This window comes from Hevea brasiliensis, chromosome 18, assembly GCF_030052815.1.
Source record: "Hevea brasiliensis isolate MT/VB/25A 57/8 chromosome 18, ASM3005281v1, whole genome shotgun sequence".
Classification (NCBI taxonomy): domain Eukaryota; kingdom Viridiplantae; phylum Streptophyta; class Magnoliopsida; order Malpighiales; family Euphorbiaceae; genus Hevea; species Hevea brasiliensis.
Genome location: NC_079510.1, coordinates 50,121,615 through 50,133,830, shown reverse-complemented (window position 1 = coordinate 50,133,830; position 12,216 = coordinate 50,121,615). Strand labels below are relative to the sequence as shown.

At 37.6% G+C, this 12,216-nt stretch overlaps 3 protein-coding genes across 8 annotated transcripts; 1 reads left to right on the top strand and 2 right to left on the bottom strand.

Annotated features, from left to right (window-relative positions):
• Window positions 1-743: 743 nt before the first annotated feature.
• Window positions 744-2,627, bottom strand: LOC110670827 (vacuolar protein sorting-associated protein 28 homolog 2). Of its 4 annotated transcripts, none has more exons than XM_021833104.2 (2): window positions 2,465-2,627; window positions 744-1,699 (listed from the first exon to the last, which is right to left on the bottom strand). In XM_021833104.2, the coding sequence occupies exon 2, from the start codon at window positions 1,564-1,566 to the stop codon at window positions 937-939; it is 630 nt and encodes a 209-aa protein (XP_021688796.2). In that variant the 5' UTR covers window positions 1,567-1,699; window positions 2,465-2,627; the 3' UTR covers window positions 744-936. The 4 variants fall into 4 exon arrangements, with proteins under 4 accessions (XP_021688796.2, XP_021688795.2, XP_021688797.2 ...); XM_021833103.2 differs by having other exon boundaries at window positions 744-1,702; window positions 2,465-2,622; XM_021833105.2 differs by having other exon boundaries at window positions 2,345-2,465.
• Window positions 2,628-3,184: 557 nt separating this feature from the next.
• Window positions 3,185-8,776, top strand: LOC110670824 (uncharacterized). Of its 3 annotated transcripts, XM_021833100.2 has the most exons (7): window positions 3,185-3,446; window positions 3,541-3,598; window positions 3,699-5,225; window positions 5,718-5,902; window positions 5,997-6,167; window positions 7,080-7,532; window positions 8,129-8,776. In XM_021833100.2, exons 3-7 carry the CDS (start codon window positions 3,740-3,742, stop codon window positions 8,573-8,575), a joined length of 2,742 nt encoding a protein of 913 aa, XP_021688792.2. In that variant the 5' UTR covers window positions 3,185-3,446; window positions 3,541-3,598; window positions 3,699-3,739; the 3' UTR covers window positions 8,576-8,776. The 3 variants fall into 3 exon arrangements, with proteins under 3 accessions (XP_021688792.2, XP_021688793.2, XP_057996649.1); XM_021833101.2 differs by lacking the exon at window positions 3,541-3,598; XM_058140666.1 differs by having other exon boundaries at window positions 3,185-3,598.
• A 409-nt stretch (window positions 8,777-9,185) lies between these two features.
• Window positions 9,186-10,753, bottom strand: LOC110670826 (uncharacterized). The gene is made up of 2 exons (XM_021833102.2): window positions 10,028-10,753; window positions 9,186-9,805 (listed from the first exon to the last, which is right to left on the bottom strand). The coding sequence occupies exons 1-2, from the start codon at window positions 10,632-10,634 to the stop codon at window positions 9,408-9,410; spliced, it is 1,005 nt and encodes a 334-aa protein (XP_021688794.2). The 5' UTR covers window positions 10,635-10,753; the 3' UTR covers window positions 9,186-9,407.
• Between the last annotated feature and the right edge of the window lie 1,463 nt (window positions 10,754-12,216).

Below are 12,216 nucleotides of genomic sequence, written 5' to 3'. Positions count from 1 at the left end.
AACCAGGGATGTTGCTGGTGTCGACAAGGGTACAGTCTATGAAAAAAGAAAAAGCCTAAGTTCACACTACCAACCAGCTTCTATAAATACGTTAAATTCTCACATTGCATAAATGAAAGAAAACATGGCATGAAGCGTCAGAAAGCAAAGAGATTACCGGCCGCTAAAGACATTATATCACAATGCCTCACATGGCTGATCTTCCTAGTTCTGTTTATATCAACTATAGAAACTAATCATAGAGAATTTCCTTCTAGCTATACAGGAGTTCACATTTGCTCAAAATGCTGTGTCAATAGGCCAAATAGCCATGACACCATTTCAAGGGCATTATCTGCTGCGAGTTCACCAGTATTAATCAACTAAAAGAATACACGTAAATTGCAACTAGCCTGTTTCAGGTCTATTAAGTCCGAAAAACCTATCTGCTGTTAAGAGACAACTGCTTAAAACAGTGCATTCTAGTTTGTTAAATGCAAATACATAGTAACGAAGTACAGCCCTAAAAATCCATAAACACATCATGACTGCTTTTAGAACAAAACCAACATTGGGATTTAAGCATTATGGAAAAACATCAATTATAGCACAGCTAGATATTGATAAAATTTCAGCCAATCAACTGGATTACACGATCCGTTAATTACCATGCTATGAATGAACAGAGCATTTCACAATTTTTTTTTTCTGAAAAAAAAAGAAGAATGAATATTAAAGATACTACTAAATTGAAGTACAAGCAATTTACACAGCATAACACAACAAATAAACTCAATTCAATGCTTCAGCCATCCCAAAATGTATAAAAGCTGTTACAAAATTAGTAATTCTTCTAACTCATCACTGAGGTTCTACCAAGTTGCGGCAACAAACAAGACTATTAAATAACCCGAAACAAATGACTTTGCCCATTTATTTACAAGCCACCAAAATCATTCAAGTACCAGCACTGGGCAAAGCCGCCATAAAAGAATTGTATGAGGACTCGAGATCAAAGTGCAGTTGCCGAGCCTGCTGCTCTGTCAACTCATCTGCTGCCCCCATCTTAGAAAGCCTAGAAATCCACTCTTTCATCTTTGTCTTCCCCTCAAAGTCTGGTGGTAAAATACTCAACTTATTAAGTGAAGCTGAGAGGTCTGAGAGCAATGGGTGCACCTGATCCACTGCCACCATATTCAGTTTCAAGGAATCCATAGCAGTAATAAAGTTCTGGACACACTCTGCCACAATGGCAGCCGAGGTAGTTGCTGAGGCAGCTGCAGCAGCCCGGTGTTCCACTGTGGCAGGCACCCCAGAGGTCACTAAACGGTTTATGGCAGCAGGACAATCCATCTTGTATGTGTCTGCAAAGCGCTCAATGCTAGGAACTATGTCTTTCAGAGTAGACGCTAATGTCTTGAAATGGGCAATAAGCTTCTGGCATTCTGTTTCATACTCAGATGAGGGGATGATGTCACGAATATAGGCCTTTTCAAGTTTCTCTGTGGCTTTGATTATGGCATAGAGCTCAGCAAAGTTCTCGTACATTTCTCTCTCGCGCTTGTCGTTCCATAGCTTGACCTCCATTGGCTATATGTATAAGGTAAATTTTCTTTTTTTTTTAAAAAAAAAAAAAAATCTACTTACAAAGTTGGATATATTAAGGTATCTGTGGAGGATTGGAGAAGAGAACGGGACACGCGCAAAGAGCACTAGCCTTCTTCTTTGAAAAACAAAGAAACACATGAAGATAGAACATATTAGACAAATATTGCTAGTTGAGCGAAATCCAAAACGTAACACAAGCTTTCTCGACACTGCAAGCATAATATATTCCATCTTCTCTTATATAGTTCAATAAACAAGGTTTGAACAAACATTGACCTTTCCATGGCAATCCTAAAATACCAAACCAACTGCTTGATCAATCACCATCGGCTAGAATTCATCCAAAATTACACTTAAAACAGAAACTAAGTATTCATTAGCAAAGTGAATAAGCAAAGAAAGCAACAGAGATATGGCAAGCCATAAAAAAAAAAAGACCCAGCTTAAGGGCTTAAATTCTCCACTATGAAATACCCAAGAGTAGCAATATGCTTCATTTCGAAGGATACACACAACCAACACATCTTGTGTATTAATAAAATAAACTCTTATTCACAAGAAATGCGCAGAAAAGGAAGGTAAAACAGCAAACTTTTCCATTTCTCGATTCCTCCGGATTCTCAGGAACCAAAGAGGCATACAAACAAGAAATACAAAACAGATCTTAGGATCACAAATTAGAAACCGAAAAGCGTAAGATCAAAATCTTTGTAATTAGTAATTGGAAAAAGAAAAATAAAAACAATGGAACTTGTACCTCTAGATCATCCTAAAGACCGATGAATCCCAAAGAGAAAGGCTTAGAAACCGAAATTACAAACGATAAGCATATATATGATTTGAGAGAGAGAGAGAGAGAGAGGAGAAGAATACTTACAGGAAGTGAAAATACGCGACTTTGATTAACGTGAAGGCTATTTCTCTGGGTTGCAGAGAAGAGAGAGAAACACGGGGAGAGGAAGATAATGTATTTGTATTATGAGGATTTGGAGAGAGACAGAGAGAGAAAAGGGTTGCGTGTGGGCTCACCTATATTATTATTGCTGCTTACGGCATCTACGTGTAGCAGTTGGGATTAGCAGAAATGAAAAGAGAGAGAGTGTGTGTGCGTGGTGACCCTCCGTTACGTTCTGTTACGGTGATATGACGCTACATTAGCCTTCATGGCCTCGCATGCCTTTTGTCCAATCATTCTTTCTTATTTAATACAGGCAATCCCCATCATCATCACTGCCAAATCCTTTCCTCTCTTTGGGCCCATGCTCCGAATTATTGATTTGGAGAAATTCGTATTTATTTTTTATTTTTAATTATTTTTTTAATAATTATGAGTTTTTAATTTAGTTTGATTTAATTAGTGAAGAACAAACCCTAAATATTTTGTTAAATAATTATAAACAAAATAGAAATGGGAAAAATGTTTCAATATTGGGCCAAATTCCCAATTTCTAATGGTGGCAGCACAAATTATGAGATATTTGGGCTCGATTGACCCAATAACTATTTGCCAAGCCCAAAAGAAAGACGAACGAGGAGTCCTCGTCGTTTTGATCCCAGCCCAACGCAATGAAGAACAAACAACAACAGTAGGGCCTAAGGCGATTGATTTCGATCCCTCACAGAAGTCTTTTAGCGCCTGTTTGCAATGGAATGATCTCTTCTTCTTCGATATTGCCCCTCGATTGGTGGTTCAAATCTTCTTTATGTGGTGCCTTTGATTTTGCTTGAGTTATGCTTTTCGGGGTAGGTTGGTTTAACAGGAAAAGATACAGAAAATTCAGTTTCTGGCCGAATAGAATTTGGAAACTTGGTTTCCTCATCTCGATCGTATTGATTCAGATTTCACTGCAAAATTTCAGGTAATTTTCCTTTGTTTGCGTCGTTTTATCTACAGTTGCAATCAGTTACCACATTTCACTTCAACTCCGGAATCGGGGATTCTGTTTTATCCAGTCAGAGCAAAGTTTTAGCAGCTCATTGGTGCTTATTTGTTTGTGCTCGCTACTGAGAGGTTTGGGGTTTTATTTTGAAATTCACAGTTCGGCAAATCATTTTTCCGTCGATTAGGAGTTCACAAGAATCACTCTGTTTGTCTCTGTGTGTGATATTAGGAGGTTTATGTCCATAAAAATTCTTCTACTTCCGCTCAGAGATGTCAATTTCTAGAGAGCTTTACCCTTCCCAAGATGATCTCTTATACGAAGAGGAGCTGTTGCGCAACCCATTCAGCCTCAAGCTCTGGTGGCGCTACCTAATAGCCCGCCGTGAAGCACCTTTCAAAAAGCGGTTCATTATCTATGAGAGAGCCCTCAGAGCTTTACCAGGGAGCTACAAGCTTTGGCATGCATATCTTACTGAGCGTCTCGATATTGTTAGAAACCTACCCATCACTCACTCCCAATATGAAACCCTGAACAATACATTTGAAAGGGCATTGGTTACCATGCATAAAATGCCCAGAATTTGGATCATGTACTTGCAAACCCTAACTAACCAAAAATTGATCACCCGCACCCGTAGAACTTTTGATAGAGCACTATGTGCTTTGCCTGTAACTCAGCATGATAGGGTTTGGGAGCTATATTTAAGGTTTGTGAGCCAAGAAGGCATGCCAATTGAGACTTCACTTCGGGTTTATAGGAGGTACTTGAAGTATGACCCTAGTCATATTGAGGATTTTATTGAGTTTTTGGTGAATTCTCGTCTTTGGCAAGAAGCAGCTGAGAGACTAGCTTCAGTGTTGAATGATGATCAATTTTATTCAATAAAGGGGAAACCAAAGCATACATTGTGGGTAGAATTGTGTGATTTGCTTACTAGACATGCAAAGGAAGTGTCTGGGTTGAATGTGGATGCCATTATTAGAGGTGGGATTAGGAAGTATACAGATGAGGTTGGCAGATTGTGGACGTCACTTGCTGATTATTATATCAGGAGGGGTTTGTTTGAGAAGGCGAGGGATATTTTTGAGGAGGGTATGACTACAGTGGTTACAGTGAGAGATTTTAGTGTTATATTTGATGCATATTCACAGTTCGAAGAAAGTATGGTTGCTCATAAGATGGAGAATTTGGATTTGAGTGATGAGGAAGAGGATGTGTTGGAGGAGAATGGTGCCTCGCAGGATGATGATGTTCGATTGGAAGTGAATTCTAAGTTTGAGAAGAAGATACTTAGTGGGTTTTGGTTACATGATGATAATAATGTGGATTTGATGCTGGCCCAGTTGGAATATCTTATGGATAGAAGGCCAGAATTGGCCAATAGTGTACTTCTGCGACAAAATCCGCATAATGTGGAACAATGGCACAGGAGGGTTAAGCTTTTTGAGGGTAATCCAACTAAACAGATACTAACTTACACTGAGGCAGTAAGAACAGTTGATCCAATGAAAGCATTAGGAAAGCCCCACACTTTGTGGGTTGCTTTTGCTAAGTTGTATGAGAATCACAATGATCTTGTCAATGCTAGAGTAATTTTTGACAAGGCAGTGCAAGTGAACTATAGGAGTGTGGATAATCTAGCTAGCATTTGGTGTGAGTGGGCTGAAATGGAAATTAGACACAAAAATTTCAAAGGTGCACTGGAGCTGTTGAGGCGGGCCACAGCAGAACCATCGGTTGAGGTCAAACGAAGAGGTAATCCTTGACTTTCTTCCTTTACTGAGTCTTACGTTATGTTAATTGCCATTTTCTCTGAGTTTGGTGGTTAGCCAATTCTCTTTGTCTTTGATATCAATATCGAGGAATAATCTTGCAAGGTTGTCATACTGATTTCAAACAAACTTAATTTCTGTTACAAGAAGTGTTTGAAGTTTGTTGAAAAAAATTTTAAGTGTACGAGCCTCAACATTTATATAGAACTTTTTTTATATTTGTTTTGGTTGGGGTGGGGCAGGGGGCACCTGCAGTTCGGTTGTGTTCAGGTAAAAGCCTTACAAGGCTCTTTTTCCTTTTCTTTTTCTTTTATTATTTTCTTAGTTGTAAAGTATGTAGTACAAGAACTTTTTAGATGAATGTAATTGATTTCTGAATATGCTTTCATTTAGAGAAAGAGGGAGGGGGGTGTGGGCTGGGGTTCCAAATCAGGAATCTGACTTTGAATATTTAATTTATGCTTTACACTTTCAGTGGCTGCTGATGGCAATGAACCTGTCCAGATGAAGTTGCATAAGTCCTTGAGACTCTGGACCTTTTATGTTGATTTGGAAGAGGGTCTTGGGACCTTGGAGTCCACTCGAGCTGTTTATGAGCGGATATTGGACCTGAGAATAGCCACACCACAAATCATTATCAATTATGCATTACTTCTAGAAGTACAGACATCTATAATTCTACTGTTTTGTCTCTTTTAGGTGTTACTTTTATTGGTATGAAAAGACCCAACTCTTATTATTTGAGCTTGTTCAGGAACATAAGTACTTTGAAGATGCATTCAAGGTATATGAAAGGGGTGTGAAAATATTCAAGTACCCTCACGTGAAAGACATATGGGTCACATATCTTTCAAAGTTTGTAAAGAGATATGGGAAGACAAAACTGGAACGAGCAAGAGAGTTGTTTGAACATGCTATTGAAATGGTATGAACCTTACCTTTGATTCTTTTTTGTTTCAGCAAGTCGGAGATAATTAGTTATTAATAATGACCACTCACAAGTTTTATAATGTCTAACTTTGTTTGAGATTGCTTCTTGAGTTGTTATCTTTGGAGAAGTTTGTAGCCTTGAGAGTTTGTTTCTGGTTGCATGAATAAATGAATGCAACTCTTATGTATTAGCATGGGACTTGCAGTCAAATATTCATAGTGTCAACCTCTATGGATTACTTGTTTCTGTATTTACTTCGCAGAATAGTCCATTTGCATCATTTAATTTTATGTCCTCTGTGCAAAAATTATTCTGCCATCATAGCAATTAAAGGCAGATAGTGGAGTTTGATTGTGAGACATGTTTTCTAACACAACTTACTAGGAAATATTTGCTTTGTTAACTCCCTATTCGAAAGACATTTTCTGTATCTGCAAATTTAGTCATGAGTTTGTGCAATGACCTTGAGCTAGGTCATTGATGGGTTGAGAATTTTTTTTTTTTTGGCCTTAAAAATGATATTACCTGTGATATGCTTATAGTTCAGATTAAAATTTAGGGTTGTAACTATGAATCAAAGAAGCATCACGCAACAGAAGAAATATATTAACTTGTATTTAGGTAAGAAGCCTCCTCTGCATAGGAACTGTTTAAAATCTTGTCATTTAATATTCTCCTTATAGGAATTTAAGTATTTCCCAGGTTCATCTGTTGTCACAATGATATGTAGTTAATTCCTTCAGATGGATATATTTATTCTGTGATTAGTCCAGTGTTTGAGTTAAATTCTGCTATTATAGGGTTCCTGTTCTTCAGATGAGTGATGCTAAATGTTTTTGAAGTTTGAAGTAGTATTGACTGTGGTATAATGCTGACCTTATGTGGCCTTTTGTTTTTGCTTATTAGGCTCCTGCTGATGCTGTAAAACCCTTGTATCTTCAGTATGCAAAGCTGGAAGAGGATTATGGTTTGGCAAAGCGAGCTATGAAAGTTTATGATCAAGCAACTAAGGCTGTCCCAAATAATGAAAAACTGGAGATGTATAAAATTTATATTGCTCGTACTGCTGAGATATTTGGTGTCCCCAAAACAAGAGAAATATATGAACAAGCAATAGAGTCTGGTCTTCCAGACAAAGATGTAAAGACAATGTGCTTGAAGTATGCTGAATTGGAGAAGAGCCTGGGAGAAATTGATCGAGCTCGTGGAATATATGTATTTGCATCTCAGTTTGCTGATCCAAGATCTGATGCAGATTTTTGGAATGAATGGCATGAATTTGAGGTGCAACATGGAAATGAAGATACTTTCCGAGAAATGCTGCGTATTAAACGAAGTGTTTCTGCAAGCTATAGCCAGGTATGCATATTATTATGATAATAATGTGATGATTATTATCATTATTTTTTTTCCTAAGTGCTTATGTTATTTCTGTGAAGAAAAAGCACTACATTACTGTCTTTAATTAATTGGTTCTCTGATAATTCATATTATTCTCTATGCACTGATGTGGAACATCTTCCGCCCAAATACGTGATAAGTTATCCATTAAATGAATTATACATGGAGTTGTTAAATTTTCCTATAGGATACCTTATTTGTTGCTGTTGGTTTGACAGAAATGACCAATTATCAAATGAAGGCGGTGAAAAAAAAAATTGTTGTTAGTTTAGAGACAGGGTGGGGAAACATGATAGGAAGTCCACCTTTTTTTCTTTTAACGTCTTATTTTCTTTTCAAGTTCTCAAACGTATAAATTCTGCAATTTGCTGGTGTTTTCAATTACTTTAATGTCTGTAGGACATTACAGTGCCTGAAACCTCATTGGATTCTTTATTATATGTACTGAGACTTCTGATATAGTCTCAACAAATGTTTCAGTTTTTTATTTTTGTTTTGCATCATTTTGAACGGTTGAGTTTACAATTTATTCATTCTGATTTCTGTCATTGCAGACACATTTCATTCTGCCGGAGTATTTAATGCAGAAGGATCAAAGGTTAAATATTGACGAGGCAAAAGACAAATTGAAACAGGCTGGGGTCCCTGAAGATGAAATGGTTGCTCTAGAGAGGCAATTAGCCCCAGTGGCCAATAATACTACAGCTAAAGATAGTGGCAGAACGGTGGGCTTTGTGAGTGCTGGGGTGGAATCACGGCCTGATGCGGTGAAGGTTAATGCAAACCAAGAAGACATTGAACTGTCAGAAGAAAGCGACTCTGAAGATGATGAAAAAGTGGAAATTACACAAAAAGATGTTCCAACTGCTGTCTTTGGAGGATTGGCTAGGAAGAGGGAAGAGACTGAAAAAGCTGAGGGTGGAGATGATGCCGCAGCTGCTAAGGATGGTGCAGGCCATCTTGGTGCCCTTGAGAGAATAAAGAGGCTAAAACGTGCATGATTACCCTGAAATTTGAAGTTGAGTTATTCAAGTAGGGATGAAATTTTGACAGATCATATAATGTACCAACAGCTATAGTTACACTTGAAGTAGCCCTTTGTAATTTTTATGATAATTCTTGATTTGTACTGAACTAAGGACTTCGTATATTTTCCACCATGCCCATGTATCTTTTGTTTATAAAACTTTTAAATTGATATATCTTTCACCTTCTTACTGTTTTCCTCCGACTGAACAGATATAGAAGGGACCATGGTGTGTAGCTTGAAGGCATGAATTTAAGCTCCTAAAAATCTCCCATGAATTCCATAATGATCCGAGGGACAGCTGGATCACAATTGGTTTGCAAGTTCTGCTTGAGAAATGATGCAAAATACCCATGAGTGCATAAGGTGGCTACGATTATGAATTCCATCAATGCCGCCAGACCCCGAGGCATAGAGGGTCCGCCGAGGACCTGTATGACAAAACAAAGTCCCGTCACCATGTAGATGATAATTTAGATTTAGGGCCAAACCGGTAGTTTAAAATCAATGTCCCACTCCCTAATCATATCAATCTTGTCCAAATTAATGATGATAGTAAATGAAGAGGATGGATAAAAAAGAAATTGGAATCAAATCTTTAAACACTCTTTAGACGTGAATAAAAGAACAAGAATAAGTTTCTTCCTTTACAGACACTTCATATAGCTTCAACTTCTAGCTCCTACGGAGAATAAATTTTTTTAAAAAAGAAACAAAATATTTCCTGTTCCTATAAAAAGCAAACCCATCAAAATCCTTCCTTTCTTTTTTTAAAAAAAAAACTGCATTGTAGTAAGCAATTATAATTAATGGCTTCCACAAGTAACCATTTCCTTGTACTGGTTCAACGACTCTTGCCTCTGCAACCTCATCTCCTCATTGAACTTCTTAATGAACGCCTCCACTCGGCGATTCAACTCGTCTTGACTCACTGACGGCTCTTTTCTCAGCTTCCCTGATGCAGGAGAGTTGCCCACGGGTGGCAGCTGGTAATTAGTCCTGTACTTGAACTTCTCTGATTTCTTCGGTGGAGATGACGGGTCCGCTTCACAAACGTTGACTCGACGGCCGTGATTCTCGAACGTCTCACATTGCTTCAAGTGCCTTGTTAACGGCATCGCTCTGCCCTCCGTTATCGTTTTCCACGTGTTCTCCAACGTCTCCTGACGTTTTGGCTTCGCAACCCTCAGCGCTCTTCTTCCACCTGCAAAAATAAGAGGAAAAAAACATTGAAATGACCTTTTTCTCCTTTGAACAAGTAGATTTCAAAATTTGACGTGACACGTGTCAAAAGAAATCTTCAAAACGGCGCCGTAGACGGCGAGCCGACGCCGACCAAAAAACCGTGCGATTTTAAACTTCCTCTCGCCGGCCAAATCTAACTATGCTTGTAGACCGAAAGGAATAGCATAACCAGTGTACGTACCTTCAGGACTAGCTCTAACTGGTTTCCGGTGACCAAAGCGAGCAGAAACCAGAGGTTTCTCAGACGGTAGAAGAAGCTCCGGCAGATTCTCCGACGAATCCATTCCCTTCGGAGGAATCCATGTGGACTTTGAGATTGCAAAGTCATCCTCAACCTCCATAGTACTTTTATTCTCAAAAACAGGACCTGCACCACTCTTCTCCTGTCTCTGCTCGTATACATCCTCCGCCACCACAACCGTCGACTCCATACCCCCATAATCGGATAAAATCTCCGCAGCCGAAATCTTAATCTGGTAGTGAAACTGATCCGGCGCCTCATGAATCGAGATTTTCGGAGCAGGTGGTATTTGCTCCTGCTGTTCTTTATCGGAGGCACCATGGTTGTGATGGAGACGAGAGGAGGCAGCGATGGTGATGATGATGCAGTTGAGTATAACATAAAGATAAGGGGGTTTAAGCCAGGAAGCGATTGAGCCCCATATAAGAGGAGCTTGATAAACAGAGAAATCTACCACCAATGGAACAGAGACTTTGAGAAGCAAAGCTAGGGACAAAACACCAGCGGAAATCAATACAACTTGAAGTGATAGTGAAAGTGAACCCATTTTCCTGCTTCCTTGTTGGGTTTTCTGAATTGAACCTTACCTCTGCTTTTTGTGGCTTTCGGGCTGGAAATGGGAGGAGGCCGGTGATTAGTGGATGTGGAGTGAGGGGCTGCAGAGAGGGAAGCAGGAATATATAAGGACTAAGGAGGATGGGCAAGGGCAAGGGCAAGGGCAAGGGCAAGGTTAGAGAAGAAATTTGGGCCGCTGGATTTAGAAGGGAGATAATCTAATGGTTGAAATGTGTGGAGTGTATGAGTTTTGCGTGTGGGTGAAGGTTACTCTTGCGAAGCACGTAAATCATGTCTGGTGAAAAATGGCAATTTTTATTATAAAAAATTAAGTTTTTATGTAAAAATCAATGCTTGCGAAAGATTTGCAATTTTTCATTCCGAACAAACATTAATATTTCATGTAATGGATTAAGAATATGCTACTAATAATTTTCATTTTTGTATAGGTTAAGAAAATATAGTTAATATAATTAAAATAATAAATTTTATTTAGTAACTTATGTTTATAATTTATTCTTAAAATTAATAGATTTTATTTAAAATTAATAAATAAATTATTATTTTAAAATAATAAGTAACTTATAATTTAAGATAAATAAAAATAAAAGTAAATCTATGTTTTATCATAAATAGAGTAATTTGAAATACTTATTTCACTTAAATTTTTAGGTGAATATTTTGACAAAGTAATGATCATTTAATATAATGTGAATATCACATAAAATGAGTTTAATGCTCATTAAATTAAATAATTATATTAAATGTAATATATATAAAATTAACAAAAAGTATACTATATAATTAAAATAACAAATATGTAAATTTTTGTTATAAATGCTTAATTGAAAAATTACGAAGCTGATTTTTGTATAAAACGACATCCGAATTAACCTTGCTGATCTTTCCTGAACTGCAAGCGCTGAAAATTTCGCAGTATGTTATTGGGGAGTGGGTCTCTAGGACGTCGGACACAGTTGAATATTTAAATGTTCCCAACGGTCATGTTATTGACCGTTACTCACGCAGGCTTTACCAAGATCCGAAATCGCTAATCCAATGGGTGCGGGGTGGCTCGCCATTGGCACGTGGCTAACGCCTTGGTGGGTGCAGCCCTAGCCGACCACCCCTTTACTCTTTTTAGCTTTTGTTGGTGGCAGTATTCTTATTCATTCACTTATCATAAATTTAAATATACATATTTTTAATATTTAATTTTTTTTTAACACATGTGATACCATTCCACAATAAATTTTTATATTTAAATTCTCTTGCAGCGTGGTGTTTTTTAAACTATTAATTTGATTAATGGCACACTGATATTTATTTATTTATTTATAAGATATTTAATCAACTTAAAAATATTTTGTGAACTATATGAAAGAAAATAATTAGAAGTGAATATTGCTTGACTTAGTTTGATATGAAAAGTTGAATAAATTAAAATTTTGGCGTATTAAATTGAATATGATAGATGTACAAGTAAGAGGATTAGCAGTTAATTAAGGCTTATTATAACTAATCACCACTTTCTAGTGATTACGAGAGTGTGGATGACAGCTTGTGTTCATATA